Source organism: Chiroxiphia lanceolata, chromosome 18 (genome assembly GCF_009829145.1).
Source record: "Chiroxiphia lanceolata isolate bChiLan1 chromosome 18, bChiLan1.pri, whole genome shotgun sequence".
NCBI classification, from domain to species: domain Eukaryota; kingdom Metazoa; phylum Chordata; class Aves; order Passeriformes; family Pipridae; genus Chiroxiphia; species Chiroxiphia lanceolata.
The window spans coordinates 5,616,611-5,638,768 of NC_045654.1; the positions used below are offsets into that span (position 1 = coordinate 5,616,611).

A 22,158-nucleotide genomic window follows, 5' to 3' on the forward strand; every position below is an offset into this window, starting at 1 on the left:
GGAGAGGGGAGGGAGTACTGCAGGCTGGCAGGGGGCGGCTGCTTGCGGCGATAAGCAATAATACAGATGTTCCCTTTAAATCCAGGAAATCAGCAAAAGAAATTACCCCAAAAAGTTAGATTGCAGGGCAAATTTATAGAAATGTATAATCTTGTAAATAGATGGTCCTGAGTTTGTCACCAAAACAAAGGCAGTGGGGGTACTCAGCCACCTTGCAAATCCTGGGAGCAAGCCCACCCCTGCCTGTTTGCTGGGTGTCAATGACTCGAGGGAAGATGTCTTTTAGGATCCATTTTTCTATTTTTCTCACATTCCTTCAAATATCTCTTTCTCATATTCCTTTCTCATATTCCTTCAAAAATCTCTTCCAATTTCATTGCCAAAAAAACCCCATGTGACAAGAAACCAGTATATCAGAAGGCCTCTAAAGGGAAAGAAGATGTAAGTATCAGATGTCAGTAATTAGAACTGGACAGGGGACATCTTTAAAGATATGCATTGTCCTTTGCTCTTGATGGTTCACCGTGTGAATGGCAGATTGTTCATGGTCTCACAGAGATTTTATTAAACTAAACACATTTCTTTTATTGTTTCTGTCTCAGATCAGGCAATTAAAATGCTTGTAGGGGGATGGACAACCAAGACAGGACAGCGCAGCAGCAAATAGTCTCAAACACGCTCAGCCTTTGGAAAATGATGAGTTTTTTCTCTCCTGCAGACATTTGCAGTCTCATCATCCACTTCATGATTCCACTCTCAATATTATAAAAAAAAAAATCAACCACTTCCCATTTAAAATTTAAGTCAGTTGTGGACAATATTATGTGAATAAAACATCAATAAAAACATATTATTCAGCTCATGTTTGGAAGAAAGGAAGGGTGGGAATAAACATGTGCCTATTTCCAGTAGGGAAACAGATCTCCCTCCAGAGAAGGTCTTCAGTCAAGTCTCTTGACTTCATGGAGAACATAATCGCAAAACAAAATCTCCTGCTAATGCAAGCTGAAGTATACAAATGAGTTCTCTTTCCAGACAGGGAATTTAAAGATCTCTCTGGGCTCTGGATTAGACAGTATCTAGAATTGAAACCTTAGTGAAAAACATAATGAAAACACATCAGCTTTTATAGAACTTGCCAGCAAAAGTGTCACCAGCCAAGACATGGTGCTACTGGGAAAAAAACCCAAACAGAGAAGCAACTCCTGAATTAATTACTCATTTTGTCTTAGTCTTTACAGGAAGAGTTCTTGGGCAAGGATTTCAGGGTAAGGTTCAAGGGCAACAACTACTTATGAAGGGAAATACACATATGTATATTCCACCATTTCTGTATCCTTTACAATTTGTTATTTTCAACTGAAGAAACTAGAAATGGTTGGCTTCGCTCAGTTTTACTTCATAAATTGTGCTGCAGTACAAAAGGATTTTGTATTTGAGCTACAGCTAACCCGAAACAAACAGCCAAGGAAAAGAGCCCAAAAGCTGCAAAACAACTCTCTGCCCTTTTATTGTGAGGCATATGTTGCTCAATGCCACAAAATCTCTCTTATTACTTCAGCTGCACAGGGTGACTTACTTGGTGAACTTCCATCCAAAACAGTCTCAGAAGAGCAGGTCTGCACTTATTCCCTGTCTGCATTTATTCCCCCTATCCATTTTCTAGGAGAAATGTGGATTGCTGTTACAGTATTACCACAGAAGAAAAATCATTTGTTTACTGTTACATATTCTTTCAAGAAATCACTGTGAATGCATTCTTTCAGAGTGCTCCCTCTGTAATATCAACATGGTATTTTAGGCAGGCAATGATTCCAAGGCTGTGGCCACCACCAGCCTGTTGAAGTGACTTGGTCTTTCCTGCACAGAACAGCCCCTGCCACACCTGTACTGGCAGACTGAGCACCAAGGGAACCCAGGCTTTCAGAAATCAAAAGCAGTGGTTAAACTGAAGAATTATAAAGATTCACAGTTGTAGAGGAATACAAAGAAATTTCTCACAGGAACCTAAAAGCAGCTAGAACTGTGGAATGTACATGGACAGCCAAGCAAGATGCCTCAGAAATAAGAAACTTAAGAAAAAAAATCAAATTCTTTTTCACTTTTGTGAAGTAGTTTTTTGCTGTAATTGCCTGTGCAGACATGTGCTGGAAGATGAGGATTAGGCACACTTTGCAGTGTAAATGTTAAAAACTCGTGAAAACAACAATCCTCATCCTCTTGAGTTCTCTAATGTTCCCAGTTGATAGGCTGGCTCAGATTCTGTCAGGAAATACCATTCTTGTCTCTAGCATTGCTGAAAAGACTGACTCTTAAATAAAATCCAGATGCATATTAAGTGACCTGTAGGGCCTCAGCCTTCTGTATAAATTTAATGTTTCAGTTCTTAAACCTTCCCCAGCTTCCACCCCCAAAGATACAAGAAAGGCCTGGCCAGGGGGGAAACACATTGCAATTTCTGTGTTAGAATTACAGTGCTCTTTCCAGTTACACGTAGAACTGGAGGTCAGAGAAGAAGTTAAAAAAAAAAAGAAAAAAGAGGCAGGAAAAATGGTAAGATAGGTTAATTCATTTCAACATCTTCATCAGCACAGGTGCCAGTTGCTCTTTCAGCTGTGGATCAATCTGAATGTTGCTCAGTTCTTTGATATTGAGGATCATCTCATGGGCTTGGAAGAAAAGCTCTTTCCCCACAGCATCCTCCACCCGCCTGCGCCACTCCATCAGCCTGGGTCTGTCCTCAAAGATGTCACAACCAACTCCAACAGGCTGCAGAAAGGGGAGAGAGCAACAGTGAGGCTTTGGGTAGTCACTTCTTCACCGAGACAACAGGCACCAAAAGTGTACCCTGAGGTACAGATAAAGGAAAAAAAATGAAGAGTTCATAGAGGAGCTGTAGGAAGGAGGGCAGTCTCCTCTGGTCAGGTGTACCTATCTAGGGAACCCAGAAGCTAAACTGTATTTTAAAAGGCATCTACAAGTCAATTCTTGAGTGCTGAAAGAGCTGTTATGAGCAGCAGAGGTGACTACCATGTACTGTGAGTGATTTTCAGCCACAGCATTGAAGGCGTGGTGGGCTGGCAGTTCCAGGGACCACTGCACAGTTTGCAGGACAGGTCTGACAAAGAACAACCAGTCTGTAACAGATTTAATTTGACTGCCTCTGTCTGAGACTAATTCTTGCATCTTCCAGACGTGGCATGGGCAAGTGCCATATTTCTGAATGATAAAAATATTCCTATATTGTTTTTTATTTCATCAGACCTGTCTGCTATTGCTTCTCACTTAAATATATTACCTCTTTCTCTGGAGGTTAAAAATAAAGTCATGATAAAGAATGAAGAAGAGGTATTGTTAGAGAAGAGAAACAAAAGAGATCTGTTGCAGCCAGCTTTTTTTTTTGTTTGTGTGTTCTAAACCCACTCCCATATTCTCCCTATTGTTTTAGGCTAGTTCTGTTGAGATGTGCCCTCGCTCCACTTTCTACTGAAGTGTTACCACATGCTGCACCCTCCCTGCCCAGCAGCATCTGTTTTCCCTTGTGCTGACACTTCCTTACCAAACTCCACCACTCACTTGCATCAGCTCCACAATGGCCACAAGATCCGCCAGGGAGATCTCGCTCCCGATGATAAAAGCCTTGTCCTGCAGAAACCTCTCCTCAAACTGCTTCAGGGAAGTGGACAGCCCCTCCATAACCTCCTGGAGCTTCTCAGAGGGCAGTGGCTGCCCTGTGAAGAGGGGAATCAGCACCTGAGGAGAGAAGGGACTTAAAAGTACAGTCGGCCGTCTTCTCACAGATCCAATTGTTGTAATCTCAGTTACACCCCACAAACTACTCATGGTTGTCAGTGATCCTGCAGCAAAGCCACAGGAGGGGATGATGGTGGAGCTTCATGGACTGCTACAGCTCCAAGTAGCTCATGGACAGAGAGCACACGAGCAGGCCAAAGGGGCTGACCTGAACTCCAGCTAATCAGCAGCAATGTGCAGAACTAAATCAAGGATTCATCTCAGTTTGTCCCTGGCAGTTGTACCCTCCCACTCCACCCTGCTGGGTTACAAAAGAAAAGTGGGCAACAGCTCTAGGGGAAGACAAATCTCTGCCATATTCACCCCTGTTACATCCTCTGTTTCACCAGCCAGCCAAGGCAGGTCAGCAGCTGCCTGCCCACCAGCCACCCTGGCCATGGAACTGGGTGCTGGAGGCAGCTGCCTGTCCCACAGGATGACAGAGAGGAGGGAATGGTGGTGGCAGTGGCAGGAGTGTGGGGAGGGACTAGAATGCTGGAGGGACTGGCTGGAAAGGCAGAAATGGCTTCCTCTGTGTGACAGCAGCCAGTGAGGCTGGGAGTGGGTCAACACCATTTTTACACCAGCCTTCCTGTGGCCTCCCAAGCACCACTCTTTAAACCACTAAAAACTTTTCCAGAGCAATCACATAACTGCAGTCCTTGTGTCTCCACAGACTTGCTGGCACAGAGGGCAGTTGCCTTTCCAAGACATTTTTAGCTGCTCACAGGGGTATACCCACCACCAGAGCCCACAGTGTTTCGCAACTACGCTGCCTCCACCTTCCACAGCTAAAGAAATACAGTTTATTTAGAGAATCAAAATTAAAGATACAAATTTCAATCAGTGCGAGTTGACTGAATTTCTACTTACTGCAAGTACATTCAACAATGCAAGCTGAGATTGCTTAATCCAAGCCATGATTTTGGCCAAATACATGTGGAACCTATTTCATCAGAAAATTCATGGCCAGTTCTTTTCCTCAGTGATTCCAATTATCCATGATGTGATCTCTGGATAAAATCACTTGAAACAGCATCTTCTTTCTTTTCTTTATCTCAGGGCAGTCTATCTTCTCCCATTTCTAGCTAATATGCTTCTATTACATGGTGGCTTTATATGTTTCCATATTTTCAGTTATTCTGAGGACCTTTTCTGCATGTGGGTTATCTAATCATCTGCAGCAAGTAGTTGGATTTCTTTCCCTTAGAGCAGTGCAGTAACAGCCTGCAGAGGCTGGAAGAAACTGCTTCTTGTATGAATCTGACTCATATTTGAATTGTTTTGCTGTACTCTACAGCCAAAAAATCAAATGCCAATAAATCAAGAAGCTAAATGAGTCCTGATATGCTTTGTTAGGCACAAACAAGGGCAAACTTTACAGCTGAGGAGGGAAGTTCTTACCTGTTCACTAGCAGTTATGATTTCATTTGAGATTCCATACCACAGCTGTACTTGCCGGGCTATATTTGCACCTGGGTCTCTCTGAGGATAGCTGCATTAACTGTGAGTTGGCTGGAAATAGGTGTCCAGCAAAATCATCTGATACTAAATAACTTTCTGCCTCGGGGTAATTCTTTTAATTTTGCCTAAAGGTGTATTGACCTGACTATGCTGAATAAGGAAAATCTGCACTTCTGAGTCTCTCTTCTCTCTGTCCCTGAGCCCAGTACCTAAGTGTACTGGAAGCAGAAGGCTCCTTTGGGATTTCTACCCTGATGGGGCTGCAGGGATTTGTATGAAAACAGCAAGTCTTTCTGCTTCCAGCAACAAAGTACACGCTCACCAAAGCCAAACTTCTGCTGATGTGCACGCTCTGCACAGCTGTGCAGTGAGGGGGAGGCCCCTGGAGGCAATACCCAGTTGGTTATATATTCATTCACAAATCCAGGCAATGGAATTCTGTTGGGTTTGAGACGTTCTGTACCAGATGTACTTCAAGGAAAAAAACCAAAATGGCCAGAGCTGCTTTTGCCAAATCCTGGTGTTGATCAATTCAGAACAGCTCCCTTTCCGACAGCTCCTCTTGGCTGGGAATGGCCCAGGTCTGTTGTTTCAGCACAACAAACTCCCTCCAGATTGGGGGTGTTCAAATGCTCAGTATTCTCGCAGGCAAACATCACTTCACTCACATTTGAATAGTCAGCCTCCTTACCTTGATCCACATGGTCTTAGGAGCATTAGCCCGGATGTTGGCATGATGCCAGGAGAGGTACTCATCTACCTGGGCCCGTTTTTGTATGTCTGATGGGTACCAGTGGTCGGGAGTGTTGTACTTTCGACTCAGGTACAGCAGAATGGCCGTGCTGCTCACACGTCAACAGGAGACAAGAAAGGGGTCAGGCAGTTGTGATGCAGAATGCTCTCACCTAAGCTCCCTCTCCCGCTCCTTCTGAACTTGCTGTTCCCACCAAAAAGTATTCAGATCAGGATTTCCAGTGGAGTCCAGGGACCATATAAAGGCATCTAATTCATGTTGACATCAGAGATGGCCCTTAATCACCTTAGTTCCCACAAAAACTTTAACCTGCTGGAAAATCACAGCACTGTTCTGTGGTGCTGCTGGACAGTACTGGGGTAAACAAACAATAAATCTCCATTATCATCTACAGCAATGGTAACTCTACTTGCTCCTTGACTGTTCTGACCCATCTCTCCAAGACCTACACATGTTTATGTGCTTGTGTACAAAACTCTCTAATGGGTTATGCTGCCTTTTCATCAGGCCTGTCTCCAGCCCGCAGCTTCCACTGAAGTCTGTGGAAAGCCCGGCAAGGAAACCCTACAGAATCTTTTTGTGTTTGTCCAGATGTTTATACTTCCACTAACTGGCAGGAGGAGACAGATGGAAAGATATCTTAGTCATCTGCAACAATACTTAGGCTGTTACTACAAATAAAAATGCCACAGAAAATGTGCTGACAAAATAGAAGAAAATGCAGACCCCTCTACTATCCTGGTACTACTATAGTTCAATTATTTCAGTATTATGACACCATTAACCAGTCTCCATATTAGTCTTTTAATGTAAAGCCTAAATTTTGTCTCTGTAGGTGTTCAGTCAGCCTTATGACTAATGCAGATAAACAGAATTCTTTCCTGGAGTAAAAGGGTTTTTCTTTTCCGAGGGTGAAAGGAATTTTTATAAGCTTTAAACATTTCCCAGAAATGTTTATAATCCCATTCTGAGGTAAGTGCATTCAGGGTGAGATCAAGAAGCTAAGTCAGCTGAATTGTTTACATTCTGAAAGATACTTCAAACAGAAAATGGAAAGAGATCAAATGAGGTTATACTATTAAAAATAACCAACACGTTCATATATTCTGTGATCCTTAATCATTCCGTGGGAATGACATTTTCTAAATGCATCACAGATTGCTGGTACCCAAGGAAGTCTAAGGACTGAGTTCTTACCATTCTGCAAGGGTGAAGTCCCCGTCCTTCAGTGCTGGAACTTTCTCTAAGAGGTTGACTTTGCCAGTGCCTTGGCTATTTGATGGCCCTAAGAACATGAACAGACAAGGCTGAGGTTAGAAGTGTATCTGTCAGTGAATGATAAATGAGATATCTGCAGCCAACTGGACAATTAGTGACCTGTGTTAGGTTTTCCTGATATGGTCATATTTCACAATTAAAAGGTAATGAAATGGAAGAGTCAGTGTAAGAGCTGTCTGTAGAGGGCAGTCGGCTCAGGCTGGGTCTGCAGCATGGAGCAGTTCACATTTCTATACAGGAGTTCTACTGCTTGACTCAGGGACCAGGATACTGGCAAAACTTACTGACAAAAAACACCCCCTGAGAGGCACTTAGAGCACACAATGAAGGTGCTGCTATTGAAAACACCATTGCAGATAAAACACAACAGCTGACTTGTCTTGAGAACAATGTGTCCTATGGCTTTAGACAGAGAGGGGAAAAAAGAAGTTTGGATGAGGACAACTGAGCACCTACAAAATATTTAATATTTGCCAAGGAAGCAGGGTCTGGGAAAGTTGAGTTTGCATACAGAGCATCCTGATGAGAACAGATGGTTGCTACTCCTGGTCCTGTTCTGACAGGCACCACCAAAACAAAGTAATTTTCCTGCAGTTTGTAAATGTGGGTGACTCTAGCTAGGATGGTCATGATGGAAAGCAACTGAAAAGCCCTGTGCCCCCAGAGATCACTGTAGTGGCTGATCAACCAAAGAGAACCCAACTGGATAACAGACACACTGAGCAAAATCTTTCTCCTGTTTGTTTATCCCTGAATAACAAATCGAGCACTTACAAAGAAAGTAAATGTTGTCAACAGAGCTGATCCCTCAGCAGATGTAGCTGAGGATGTTTCCAAAGTTTTTGACTGGAAAAACATGAGTGCCAGCAGTACAACTGTAGGTTCATAAAATAAGCCATATGTGGACATTTGCCAGAGGCAAGGAAGCTTTATTATTCCTGACTCTGTGCTACACCTGACTCTGCATGTCAGCCTACCTCTGACAGGAAAACACAGGAAGAAGACACCATCCCATAAGAATTTAAACTCCACAGTCCCCTGGAGGCATCAACAGCCGACCATCTAATCAGAATTTCAGTTTCCTGCTGCTGGCACTGCTCTTGCCAGTCAGCAGTTAAATTGCCAGGGAATTGTACAACAGTCCAGGAACACCTGAGCAGAAAAGCTCTGAGGAATTTGTGTGCTTTGCTTGTTTTAAGTGCTCCTTAGAAGGAGGAGGGAGAAAAAAAAATAAAAAAAAAAGAAGGGCTCTTAACTAACAGTGATCTCCATCCCCAAGAACTATTTGCCCCCATCCTGGAGGCAGTGACAGTGTCTGCTTTACTGGACAAATGTGCAGCAGGAAATAAGTCTCCAGGAAATAAAACCACCATCTGGACTATCAAATTTGTTTGCATATGGTTTGGGAAGGGGTGGGAGAAGGCAGGTAGCTGCATTACAATTACAGACTCCTTTCCCTATATAGATTTCACATAATGAGGCAAATCAAGCAGAGCAGACATTACCACCCTGTTTTCCTTTCTAGCTGACTTTCTAGCTGACTAGCCTCTACCTTGTTTCTTTGAGAAGTATTTTTTTTAAATTCCAGTGTAAGTAGCTTCATTAGAGACTAAGGTTTGCATCCATCTGCTATCTGAAGGGATTCAAACCCATGTGTTCCATCTCAGTGGGAAAAGTTTCTGGCTACCTGCTGTGATGGTGGCCTCCAGTTTAGCTGGGTAAGAGGTTCCATGTGCAGAACCAGGCAGCACTGTCGGGAGAGGCAGGAAGACAGAGCTTCTTAAGAATAAGAGCTAGACAGAAAGTGCAAGTTAAGCCTAATAATTGAGAAAATTGAATATAAAAATCCCCCAAAATCAAGCCAGCAGGCCAAGTACGAGGTGCCTCACACACATGATTTGTATCACAGAAACAGCAAGGCAAATTTTTGTAATCTATTGTCATGCAAGGAGTTGCTTGGAGAAGGTGCTTGGTCCTGTTGTTTTAGAAGGGCTCCAAAGGCCAGTGGTCATCACACACCCAGCTCTGGTGAGATCTGGTAAGTAGTCAGGGGGTCCTTGGAAAAAAGCAGCAGAAAGTTTCCAGTCAGTAATGCTTCAAGCTAACGAGCACTCCCTTGTCAGACCCAGTCGTTGTTCTGCTGTCTGTGTTTATTATCCAAGGTAGCAGGAAACTAAGAAACAAGGACATGAGAAGTAAGCAGTGGATGAGGGCAGCCTGAAACAGATTTCAGCCAGCTTTCATCATACAGCAGTCCTAGCAGGAATACTGAGCATATTTGTTCCCTGATGGGACTAACATGTCATTACATCAGGCTGGGCAGTAGGTCGGTGTGTGTAACACAGCCTGCACCACAGCCCAGAGATGGCACCTCATGTGCTCTGCTTTGTACAAAGTCTTTATACACAGAATAAAAGACCCGTGCCAAGACTCTGTGACTGAGCTGAGAACTGGCAAACGCCTTGGTGTGAACACTAACTGCAGGCAGCTTCATTGAGACCAACTGCTTATTGTGTGAAAACAGAGACCAATATTTGTGTTTGCTGTTTAACAGAGTTTAAGCTTCTGCCTCTCTTCCAGCCAGCAGAGCCAGCCTTTTTGTTTAATGGTATTAGGTGGCCTATCTTTATCATTCCTGTGATGTTGACTTGACTTATGGTTCTGTTTAACATCAGTTTTATCTGGTGTAATTAGATCTTGGTGTCCCTCAAGAATATATAGATATATACACTGTGTGTATTGTTGGGCTTTGAGGAGTAACTTTAACAAGGAAATTATTACACTGTAAAAAAAGCAAGGCAGGCTGCACACACAAGGAATTCTTAAGTGTAAGTCATAGTAGAAAGAAGGAGACTTATTGCTGAATGAAAAGAGCAGTGGACAAGATCTTACAGAAATAGAAAGGAAAAAACTCCAGTCTATTTGCCAGTCATGTCCCTGCCTAATCATGTCCTTAGCTAAGGATTTCCAAGTACTATGCTTTGCCTTGTGCACAAAAGCAACAGTTTACTAGGAAAATGCAATATGTAACTGGGCAATAGTTATATAGTTGGGCGAGCCCAAACATCTGAGTGTTTCTGCAAAGTACAGCATTCCCAGAGCACTTCTCGGCTGTCATTGTGACTAATTTGCTAGAAATGGCTGGAGGAACATTCCTTGGTGATCCACAAAAATAGATGCAGCGAATCTACGAGACCGCTCTGGGAACAGGAGTCGCACGGTCAAACCACTGCGTTCAATGCCCCTGGGCAGCGCACGGATTCAGCATCACTCGGGTGACCCCGGGAGCTCGTCCTTCCCTCCCGCCGGGCCGAAGGACACGCTGCCGCTCCTCTGCCGGGAGGCGAAGGGGCTCCCCCGGGGGCCGGGAGAGCAAACCCGCCGCAGGTCCGGGCCCGCACAGGAGGGCTCAGCCCGGCCCCCGCCCGGGGATCGCGTTCCAGCCCCCGCCGCGGGGACCTTCCCGTGCCCTGCCCTGTTCTCACCTGCGCGGGGCTGCTCCGCGCCGCTCCCCGCCGCCGGCCTCTTCCCCAGCACCGAGTCTGCCGAGAGCCAAGAGAGGGGCTGAGCCCGCCGCCCCGCCGGGCTGCGCCCGCCCCGGCCCCGCTCTGCCCCGGGGCAGCGCGCCCGTCCCACCTTTGAACAGCTCCACGTGCTTGAACTCGAAGGGGATGTTGTTGCTCCGGGCGAAGATGTAGATGGAGCGGCAGGGCTGCGAGAGCAGGTCCAGGTACAGCTCCAGCCCCATCCCGACCCGGCCCGCCCCGAGCGGAGCTGCCGCGGCTCTGCCGGCGGCCGCCCGGAGCCGCCCCGCATGGGCCGGCGGGGGCCGAGCCGCGCCGGGCGGGAGGTGCCCTCCGTCCCTCCCCTCCTCCCTTCCCCGGGCCCCGCCGGGCGGGGGGCGGTGGCTGTGCGGGGCACGGAGCCGGAGGGAGCGGGGTGTGAGCCCTGGGGGGACCGCGGGGCGCCAGCTTCCTGCGGGGTGCGGTCTGGATAATGCCGGAGAAGCCCAGGAGAGTCCCCTCGACCGTGGCAGGGGCGGGAAGGCGCGGCTGGAATTTGGGCAGAGGGCACAGAGTTCCCTATCCCACCGTCAAGCGGCCCTGGTCCGCGGGGGCTGGCACCGTGCCTATTCATTTTCCTTCAGGAAAGGAAGGTAACGTGAGAGATAAACTGCGAGTAACGGTCAATTGCCAGCCTCAAAAGAGAGGTTGGCACTAAGCACTGAGAGAGCAGGGGTTGTCATTCCCCTCTGCAGCCTTGGCTGGCACCAAAGGGTCTCAGGAGCTGCTCTCACCCTCAGCATCCCACCATGGCTCTTAGAAGGTAAATGCTTGTTCTGGTAACACAGCTCTGCAGGGATGTGCCACTCTGCAGACAAGGCCTTTGCACAATGTCCTCTAACCCAGCATTAATCTCACGCTGCCAGATCTCTGGATGGTTTTCGGTTCAGAACATAATTCTTTGGTCACGTAGTCTCTGCCCAGTCCTGCGAGGTGACACCTGAATGGCAGTGAAGCGTGGAGGACTTCTCTGCAGGCGTTACATCTGCATACTTACTCAAAGTGACTTTCTGCTCTCCCTGGTATTTGTCACTTCAGATTTCCACGCAAGTGGAGGAGAACTAAAGAGGCTTAGACTCAGTTCAAGCCCTTGCACTGGGCCTGCAGCGTTTCACAGCTGTGTGATTCAGGGAAGGTGACGTGCTGGCTGAGTACAGGGACTTCTGGGACTCTGGGAGATAGAGCAGCTGAACCACTTAGAGCAAAGTCACCTCCAGTCAAACCCACCTCGGCTCAGCTGACACCTTTTTATCAGTGTTGTGCCACAGAGCCTGTGTGTTGCACAAATCTTTGGAAAGAGCTATGTGAACCTCAGGGAGAGGGAACTGGAGGATCAGTTGCTTTTTCTTCTTGTAGAGAGGATCGTTACCAAGGGTGGTGAGAAGGCTCAGCTACTGAGCTTGGAGCTCTGGGTAAATTCCGAACTGGAAAACTTTCAGGGGTTTAGAACTTTCAGATTTAGAACCACACTATAAGAGTTTTTCAGTTTCTCAGCCAGAACAGGGAAAGGGGCTGTGCACACCCTCCAGTTCCCCTGCATGCACAGTTTACCCTCTAGAGCACCTGCACCAGCACCAATATGCTGGAGATCAAGGTGTTGTGGTAGGTGCTTGAGTTCAAACTCCTTCAGTACAAAGGAATCTTAAATGTTAAGGGAGTGGGGAAAAGGAGTGTGAAAGTGGCTCTGCACAGGTAATAGTCTGAGAAGTCTTTGTGCTTCAGAGTGGTTCCATGTCCCTACTCTGAGATATCCCTATGAAGAGTTTGTTGATCTCAGTGGTGTGCAGCAGCCTTAGCAGTGTGGGTTCGCTTTGCTCCTTTATTTATGGTTCAGTTGATCTCTTAGTCCTATCTGGACTTCAAAGATCTTTTCATGTGCCTCCTGGAAACGTTCCTTCCTTAAGTTTTTCTCCAATTTGCTGACTGCACTGCACAGCCCACACAACCCAAGAGGTATTTTTATCTGGTTGTGTTATAGGCCATTTGATTGATTATTCCGGGCTCCAGGCTTGTGCATCTAGCACTGTATTTTCACTTAACTCCATCACCTCAAAGGCCATTTTTCCTGACCTTATTTTCTCTGTCAGCTTTTTGGGAACAGGAACAAGACAGAAAAAACGCATTAAGTTCTGCAATTTATTTCTTAGTAATTTAGAAAAGGTCTCAGGATGTGGATCTGCTTTTTTACTATTCCTCCCATTTTGTGTATCCCAGCTTCATTTTATTCTAAAAGTCACAGGCTCTCACCTATTTTCAAATAACCCCTGGCAAGAATTGAGCAAATTGAATCGAACAGCATGTTAAACTGACACTGGAGGTGTGACCCTCTCCCTTTTCAGGGTGAAAAGGGAGTGGACACTCAACAACAGACCTTGCACCAAGGCAGGCAAAACTCTTGCACAACCTGTTGGGTTTTGGCAGGCAGGTCTCAGGGCTTTCAGTCTAGGAACTGGAACGTGACAAGATCAAATGACACAAAATGCAGAGGTGTAGGGATAGCAAAAGGCAAAGTACAAGGATGAGTTGCCTTATCTCCACTATTTAGAGCAAAACACAAGGCATCTGTTGTACAACTCTGTGACCATTCAAGGAGTTGCTCTAGGGAGGTGCTTTGTCCTGTGTGCATAGAAGGGCCCAAAATACCACTGGTCACTGCACCATGAACATGCAGCAGACCAGAGACTATGGGAAAAACAATTTAAAATCTCTTCCTGTCACCATGACCAGGCTGGAGTGAGGCAAGTGTGCTTATCCTTTGTGACACAGCGGTGGAGGAGCACCAGAGAGCCAGCTCTGAACATAGTTCAGGCTTGTTTTGAAGGCAGCCGTCCTTGCAGGAGCACACAATGGGTGACATTTAAGGAACTTGTGCTTTATTCCAACAAGCAGAAAATTGGCTCAAGACTCTTACATGGAGCTCTTGTGCTACAAGTATCATAAATTAGAAAATGAAAAGAAAGACGCTTTATTTACCTTGACTCATGCAATGGTTTGCACGCAGAGCAGCCCTGTCTGGAGATTCTGCAGGGAGATGTGTGTCAGGAAAGGCTCCACTCCCAAGCCCAGTCTGAGGTTTGTCAGGGTTAGCACTCTGCAGAATAGGCTCTTGGTTTTGATTATTTCTCTGCTCTGATTCTACTTGTGCAGAAGCTGTGGGAGACATTTATTGTGCTGGTAGGAAGTTTGCTCTCTACGAGAAAGGGAAAAGTTGGAAGTCAGGAATCTTGAAGTTAGGGTAAGTACAAAGGTGCCAACAGCAGAGTGCAGCGAAGCTGGGCAGCCTTGGTGAGGCAGCGAAGGCACCTCTTTGATTGCAGGGTGCACAGCAGCCCAGCTGGTGATTGTGGTGAAGCTGCAGGTTACAGAGGGAAGGAAGTGGTTGGTGGTACAACGTAAACAGGCCGTTCTCTTGAGGCCCAGCACTGCTGGCAACTTGAGCAGTGGGGCAGCATCGTCAGGGGTTGCTGCTCAGGCACCCTTGGGGCAAGAAGAGAGCTCCTGTCATTGACTTTACCCATTGGCGTGCAACAGGCTCTTCTCAACAAACCTACCCATAAAAAATCAGGTCAGAAGACAAATATCCCTGCATGTGTCAGCACTGAAACTGAAAAAGTTTGGGGGGAAAAGCTGATTTTTCACCACTCACATTTAGGATTTCCCGTAGGCTGGAGGAACGGAAGGTAAAGGGACCAGCCTGCTTGGCTGCTATAGCTCAGCCCACAGGCATGTGTGTTGCAAGCTGTAGTTCATGTGCCCTTTTGAACTAAAGGGCAGGTTTACTCAGGAGACAAACACAGAAGAGGGAGCTGGCTCATTCCCCAAAAACAGTAGGTCCAACTGAAAACGTGCGTGAGATTGTTTGAGCAGCTAATTGCGCCTTTTCTGAGCACTGTCATGACTTGCATTCAGATGGCTGAAATCTCACCCCCAGCATTCTGCAGGGCTGTCTCTGTGAACAGTGTAACCAGCCAGCACAGACAGACTTCCAGATACAGCCAGAGCTGAACCAGGAGGCGGGAAAAAACAATTCTGCAAACTGGAACCCTCCTTGCGGAAGCCTGTACCTGGAAATGGAAGGTCACAGGACAGGAGGACAGGAAGGCAGGAGGGACACGAAGGGGCACAGGCAAGAGGTTGTAAAGGATGCTGCACAGGTGTGCAGGATGACTCAATGTCCACTTCCTTCCAAATCCTGTTTACAAATCCAAACAGAGCTACAACACCTGGCAAATATAACCATTAACCTTACTAGAGGACCCGATGAGACAAAAGAGTAGTGGAACATTAACTGTATTTGGGGCATTACTCAGCTCTTGTACTGAATGCTCTGCTCACCCAGGGCTGGCCAGCACAGCTCCCACTGCCCTCAGTGCTGGCCCAGCCACCACAGCCCCTGTCAGTGCACACAGCCTGGCCTAAGTGGCTTCTGTTGAGCTGACAAAGCCACTGTGGGAAAACAGACTGAGCACTGGTGTGGTTTACAGTGGGGACTGTGTGGTTGGCAGCAGCTTGACCAAGAAAAGCAGCTTTTCACCACTGCACAGGGTGTTCTTTGTAGAGTGTGATATGAGTCTGTGGTCAAGGAATTTTATTGACAGGACTAACCCCATCCTTCCCAGAAGCTGGAGGCCTCCCTTGGGTACCCACACAGCTCCCTACTCCTGGGCACTGTGTCCCTTTGCTCCCACAGATGATGCAGCAGCATCTAGTGGCCAGGTGCTCTAAGAGCCCTGTCAGGGTCCCCAGCAGGGACTGGGTCCTGACCTGCCTCTTTCCTAAAGAGCAAAAATCTTCCAGCAGAGTGTTTTCACTTTGCAGAGTGAAAACCATCTGCTACAATTATTTTTCCTTGTTTCAGGTACATCTGTTCCACCATACCCTCAGGAAACCTTTGCTCGTCTGGAAAACTCTGAACAGAGATGGAGAAGGCAGCTCTGACTGGCCCCCGTTTCCACACAGACTGAATCACCTCAGTCCTCAAGCAGATCCAGTGGTGCTGGAACATGAAAGAAAAGCCTTCAGGGCTACAGCTCCCATGCTGCAGTGCACAAGAGGAGAAAGCAGCTCAGAGCAGTTTAAAATGTATTTTTCTTCCCTCCTAAGTTGCAGAAAGGCTGTGAGTAAAGGGAAGTGCATTTTGTGGAATGGTGTTTCTGTATGATTTTTAGAAGAAATGCTGAAAGACTGCAATAAAGCCTTCATAAAATAATCTATTTTATTAGAGCATAATCCTCTAATTCTGGCTGACCTGCTTTAGGAGCTGCTGCTTGAAACTCTCCAGCAGTTCAGGTGCAAACTGATCAGCGGTTAAGTTCTTAATGTTCATGATCCCTTCATGGGCTTCCTGGAAGAGCTCCTTCCCCACAGCTTCTTCCACTCGCCTGCGCCACTCCACCAACTTTGGCCTCTCCTCAAAGAGGTTGTAGCCAGCACCTACAGGCTGCAGGGAGAGAGAGAGAGAGAGCACCTGGGAGTGAGTTAAACAAGGCATTTACCAGGGATGGGACCAAAGGAAGGACTGATAGGCTTTTGGCTCAAGGCAGCAGTCAGTCATCACATTGGGTGGAGCTCATCTCTGGTTCTTAGCTCATAGGAAGCAAGTGGTGACATCCTCAGCAGCTGCTGTCCCCTGGGACATGCAGCAAACAGCTCTGCCATGGCTAACCCCAGAACTGTCTAACACAGAACATGGAGGTTCATGCACATCAGCACATCTCTTCCAAATATCTTTACTTTCTCTGCCTAGTTTGTAATTTATCTTCTTTGACCATATTTGACCATATTTCTATAGAAAGAACTGTGTCATCAGAGTAGGTGTTCCCTGGCAAACTTAATTAGGGAGCTCTGCCATTACCAAGGTGGTGGTGCAGCAGCCACCCCTTGGCCTGGCCTGCCCACAGCCCGACCCACATACCCAGCAGCAGGTGAATGCTCACCTGCATGAGCTCCACCAGTGCTACGAGGTCTGCCAGGGAGATCTCGCTGCCTGCGATGAAGGGCTTGTCCTGCAAGAACTTCTCTTCAAACTGCTTTAGGACAACATTGAGGTCCTCAATAAGAAATTCCAGTTTCTCTGCAGAAAGTGGCTGGCCTGTGAGGATCGGCAGCAGCACCTGGCAGGGAGAAGAAACAAGTTGCTCTTTAAGTGATTCCTTCCAAACCTGGTCATCACCCTCTCTTTGCCCCCCTCTGAAGATCCCTCACCAGCCAGACAAGAGAACAACTGGAACTGCTCATCTCCCTTGCCAGGTCAACATTAATGTCATTCATTACTTCCTGCCTCTCCTTGTCTCCTCCCTAGAAATCTGAAATTTCAACCACAAGAATCTCCTCTCAAGGGAAGACTGCATCATCTGCCAGAAACTGCGTTTTGTTTTCCAGTAGGAGGTTGGTTCTTTCCATGAAGCTGAGCAGCAAGCGCTGAGCTGTGTCTGGTGAGAGCTGCTCACCCAGGATGAGTTTGGTCTGGGTCTCACAGAGCAGTGGCTGCACCATGAGGGATTCAGGCCACTTCAGTTAGGCTCAGCAGAGCAGCCAAGTCAATTCCAGATCTAGTTTTGTTCCAATTTGTCACCTGACTTGGACATTTGCTCGGGAAGGCCCTGCACACAGGTGAGCCGTTGCACTCACAGCTCTTAGCACTTAATTTTTGGTATATGATGGTCTCACCTTTGATAAGAACACCTTGCTCCCCTTCGCACGGATGTTGGCGTGCTGCCATGACAGGTACTCATCAACCCTCGCCCTTTTCTGCAGGTCAGATGGGTACCAGTGATCAGGAGTCTTGAACTTCTGGGCAAGGTACAGGAGGATTGCAATGCTGCCCAAAGAGCGAGACAGACCAGTGAGCTGATCACCTGAGAGTAAAGCACCTCATCCTTTCTCCTCCCCCCAAATTTTGCACTGCTGGACAAGCAGCAACACAAGCCTGATCTGAGTCAGGTAGAAGTGCAGGACATGGAACTGCCAGCAAGGCACAGCACAGGAGAGAGTTTGTGCTGGCTCAACCAGCTGCTTGTGGGCAGCAATTATCTGATACATCCGCCCAGTGAGGCAAACATGGCCTGCTGGCACAGTTACCCCATCGACACTGTTGAGCAAACAGGAGCTGCAGAATGAGTTTATACCAAAGCTGACCTTCACAGGGCCTGGCCATTCAGCAGCAGGTGCCTTATGTCATATTTCCTGCACTGACCTACAGCCTCCAGCTGCAGGCAGAGAGCAGGAGGACACGTGGACAGGTATTTAAGCTTGGAAACATTGCTTACATGCCAGGTAGCTCCAAGCAGCAGCCCACTGATCTTTGCACTATCAATGCTGTTCGAGTTGTTTACATTAGAAGGATTCTCTTGAAACGTAGGTTTGTTGTGTACAAGTGGAACCAATAGGAAGGAAGAAAAAAAACTGCCTGGGCTGGAGTCCCAGCAGTGCCTTGGCAGAATCCAAGCTTTGAGATAAACAATACTGCAGGTAGGGGTTGAGCTTATTTGAGCCTCACCTCTCTGCTAAGGTGAAAGAACCATCCCTTAGTGCAGGCACCTTCATCAGGACATTCACCTTCCGGAACTCCTCCGTCTTGTGCTGCCCTGAGGAGGGAAATGAGAAGTTTTACTTGGCAGGGATAGTCAGGTCTTGTCTGCAATGCTCATGGGGACCATTTGGCCTCAAGTTCCTGGTTTTGATTGTACAAATACAGTCTTATATCAAGCTTATAACCAATCAATAAGTGCTGCAGGGTGAATAGGGGGGTTGCCCTATGGTATCAGCTAACTTGCTTATTGTCTGCATACCAGACTCACCTCTTGACCACAGGCAGAATGGCTAGGAGTCCTTTCATACCAATAGTGCTTGTCTACTCAGGGCTCTATCAGCTCCAAGTTTGTGCCTGGAGGTACCTGTACTGTACAAACCCAGAGTGAGCACTGAGTGCCTTAGAGGAAAGGGATCTCACTGTCAGAAACATCACCAACATGGATAGTGAGAAAGCAGTTTGTTTTTTTTTTCCTGGATGATAATGTAATTTATATTCAACTCTCTTTTTAGTCCTCGGATGAAAATAAATTTCTGTGATTCCATATAAAGATGGTACTTCATTACAGTCAGCTCCTGTGCATTTTGTCATATCTTTTGTCAGAGAAAATATGGATTTGTTGCTTTTAAGCTATCTTCTGGGTTCCCCCTGAAAGGTAGGCAGAGTGAATCTGACAGGAGAAGGTGCTTTGTTCATTTGAGGTCTCAACATGCTCCGTTGTGTCTGAACCCAGTCCCAGAAGCCTTGTTTTATGTGACTTGTTTGTGCTGGCCTTTTCCAACCACTGGCTTCAGTCACACATGTGTACCTGTGTATTCAAGCCTCTCTAATGTGTAACTAACCTTATGCCATGTCCTGCTATGTGAGTCACCTGAGAATCTGTGTGCCAGAGGAGATGTTCTGGAAGTGATTTTAGCTTTCCCAGCATCTGGCAAACCTGATTTGTGACTATTACCCCGTCACTTGGCTCACAGCCCATCTCTGCCACCCCCTTTCAAAAAGATGAAGTGTGAAGATTCCAGGTCCTCTCAGGTGTCCTTTGAATATCATGTGATTTCTATCCATTCTCACTCTTTCCACCCCTTTCCTTGAGACCTGCCCTACTGGGGGCCCTGGAGCTTTTCTGAAGGGACACACTCAGTGCACCAGCTCAGTTCTGAGTATTGATTCCCTCACCTGGTCCTCCCATGCTGTGCAGTGGTGGGTACTAGTGCAGCAAGGCCTCCCACACTGTCCCAGGGCGAGCTAACCCAGCTGCAGGTACCTGGAGCCCTTCCCTGTGGTATGGGAGGTGCACACATTGTAGGAATGGGATGGGATGCACTTTTAGCATTTCCATTGGCCAAATAACCCATCTTAAATGCACTGGCCAAAAGCAGGCACTGATGCCATGGGGCACAGAGCACTGGGAAACTGTGACTTAATTCACTTTCCTTCCTCTCAGTTCCCTGTATTCCAGTTGTTCCATTCTCCTTGATGCTCTCACTGCTTGCCTGCCATCTCCTTTGCACCAGTCGCACCACAACAGTTTATTTATTGGGAAAGAAGGGTAAGGACACAAGATGAGCCTGCCCCCAGTTACAAACAATTGCAAAAATGTTTGCTATGAAATAGGTGGGAGGAAAAGCCACAGCAAGGTACAACCAACGCACAGTTAAGGTGTGCAGGGGAACACCCAGAGACTAAACCACATCACCCCTGAGATCTGAGTCACAACTTGGAGCCTCTTTTGTTCCTTTATCAATTTCAGCCCCAGAAGCCTTCTCACTGTTTTTAAGCATTACTTACTGAGGTATTGTTATGCCCAATACATTACCTTAATTTCAAATCCAGAGCTCTGGAAAGGTTGAAAGACAGCTTTTACCAGCTTCAGTTACAAAGAAAGAAGATGCAGATCTTTGGGCATCCTTTGGTGAAAACACACGATACCCCTTGGACAGGCTCCTATCAGTTATCAGTTGGTTTTAGCCCAAATAAAACCACCTTCCTTTCTTCATTTATCAGTGTTCAGATCACTGGCAGCTGCATTGTCTCGCTCCACAGCCTTCACAAGTCTGCCCTCAACCCTCTCAAAATAACCTGGCTACAAACCCCCTGACCCAATGGAACCCCCAGAGGGACAGCCAAATGCCCTGCCCTGCCTGCACATGGGGACACATGGGCAGTGAGGACCCTCATACATGAGGACCCTCCCACGGGGCTGTTAACCCCTGCCAAGAGGAGAAGAGCTGCTCTGCAGCAACTGCTGCTGCTTACTGGAGCACAAAGCTTTTTAAAGAAGTTTAATTAGGGAACAAGAACTGCACACCTCGGCTGTCCTCGCCCATACATGAATGTCCCACCTCTGAATTTCTGTTTCCCATTAACTGGGGAATGCCCTCAGACCTGGCACATCCTGAGCGCTTCTCAGAAAACCCTCTTTTATCAGACTCACTTTCTGCTGGGGTGGAGCCGATTTCAAAGATACCACACGCCTTTGTAGAGTCCTCTGTTGCAGAGGAACAGAGGTACTGAGAGGACTACTTAAAAAACAGGGGTGCACTGGACAATTAGGTCCTGTTTTTGTGTAGGCACCAGGAACCCTCTGCAGCGGGAGAGCCACCTCGCCCTCTCGCAGCATCTGGCACTGATGGGGACGGTGAGTAACCCGCTTCCACCCTCGGGCTGGAATCCGGCAGCTCCCCCGGGAGCGGCGAAGGGACGCGGGGCGCCCGTGGGTGGAGCAGCTGGGCACCCGCAAACCCTGGGGCTGGGGACACCGGGAGGACAGGGGGCCCCCCTCCCCGCCGCCCCCGGCCCCGCTCACCCTTCATCAGCTGCACCCGCTTGAACTCGAAGGGGATGTTGTTGCTCCGGGCGAAGATGTAGAGCGCCCGGCAGGGCTGCGAGAGCAGGTCCAGGTACAGCTCCAGCCCCATCCTGCGCCGCTGCTTCTGCTGCCGCCGCCGCCCGCTCCCGTCTCGCTGCGTGCGATGGAGACTGTGAGCAGCACCGTGCCCGCTCCGGGCGGGGCGGCAGCGCCGGGTCCGCCCCGGGGCGGAGCGCAGCTCTCCCGCTCCGGCCCCTCGGGGCAGGGCCGTGCCCGGGGGCTCACAGGACAGCGGTGACGGCACTTTTTGGAGCGAAGTTTCAACCGGGCTCTGCCATCTCACATCTAATCTGTGGTTTGTCCTAATAACTGCCCTTAATCCCTTAATGATAAGGAAACCGCAAGGCTGACGGGGCGTGGGTGCTCAAGAGGCAGATCCTGGATTTGCCCCGTGGGAGCTCGCAGTTCTTGCACAAGAGGACTTTCCATTCCTGCGATTCCATCACCAGCCAAGACACCCGTGCTGTGGAAAAACAACTGCAGAGCGAGCAGTCACGCAACAGGAAAACACACATTGGTTCACTGCTATAAACCAAACCCACACTAGTCCTATCTTCACAAGATTCAACCACCCTTCCCAACACCCATCCCTTCAAGATTCCCAGCCCTTCGTTTTGCTTCAGGAATGTATTGATGATGCTGGTGTACATATATTTTGCCTAACACAACAATAAAGCAGAGCTGGAGCCTTTCCTCCTGAAGGAAAAGCAACCCATGGAGGGTAGTTGCAGGCTGCAGCTACGTGGCAGCTCTGAGCCCTCTGCCGGGACAGTTAAAAATACCAGTGGCATGTGTCAAATACAGATTTATGGGTTGCAGTGACACTACCTGGCTCCAGGACATTCATATTAGACATCAGACATTTCAGTCTGCATTAACACCAGCCTAACACTTAATAATACCTGCT

At 47.6% G+C, this 22,158-nt stretch overlaps 2 protein-coding genes across 6 annotated transcripts; both read right to left on the reverse strand.

Moving 5' to 3' along the window:
* Positions 1 to 1,486: 1,486 nt before the first annotated feature.
* On the reverse strand, positions 1,487 to 13,924 carry LOC116795733 (glutathione S-transferase theta-1). 3 transcript variants are annotated; one of them, XM_032705671.1, is made up of 6 exons: positions 10,925 to 11,062; positions 10,774 to 10,830; positions 7,208 to 7,295; positions 5,948 to 6,098; positions 3,577 to 3,753; positions 1,487 to 2,769 (listed from the first exon to the last, which is right to left on the reverse strand). In XM_032705671.1, exons 1-6 carry the CDS (start codon positions 11,034 to 11,036, stop codon positions 2,569 to 2,571), a joined length of 786 nt encoding a protein of 261 aa, XP_032561562.1. In that variant the 5' UTR covers positions 11,037 to 11,062; the 3' UTR covers positions 1,487 to 2,568. The 3 variants fall into 3 exon arrangements, with proteins under 3 accessions (XP_032561562.1, XP_032561564.1, XP_032561563.1); XM_032705673.1 differs by lacking the exons at positions 10,774 to 10,830; positions 10,925 to 11,062 and adding an exon at positions 13,825 to 13,924; XM_032705672.1 differs by lacking the exon at positions 10,774 to 10,830.
* LOC116795732 (glutathione S-transferase theta-1-like) lies at positions 13,803 to 21,374 on the reverse strand. 3 transcript variants are annotated; one of them, XM_032705668.1, is made up of 8 exons: positions 21,189 to 21,374; positions 18,350 to 18,437; positions 17,521 to 17,671; positions 16,788 to 16,964; positions 16,100 to 16,291; positions 15,730 to 15,847; positions 15,457 to 15,626; positions 13,927 to 14,001 (listed from the first exon to the last, which is right to left on the reverse strand). In XM_032705668.1, the coding sequence occupies exons 1-8, from the start codon at positions 21,298 to 21,300 to the stop codon at positions 13,987 to 13,989; spliced, it is 1,023 nt and encodes a 340-aa protein (XP_032561559.1). In that variant the 5' UTR covers positions 21,301 to 21,374; the 3' UTR covers positions 13,927 to 13,986. The 3 variants fall into 3 exon arrangements, with proteins under 3 accessions (XP_032561561.1, XP_032561559.1, XP_032561560.1); XM_032705670.1 differs by lacking the exons at positions 15,457 to 15,626; positions 15,730 to 15,847 and having other exon boundaries at positions 13,803 to 14,001; positions 21,189 to 21,371; XM_032705669.1 differs by lacking the exons at positions 15,457 to 15,626; positions 15,730 to 15,847 and having other exon boundaries at positions 13,933 to 14,041; positions 21,189 to 21,371.
* Positions 21,375 to 22,158: the final 784 nt, after the last annotated feature.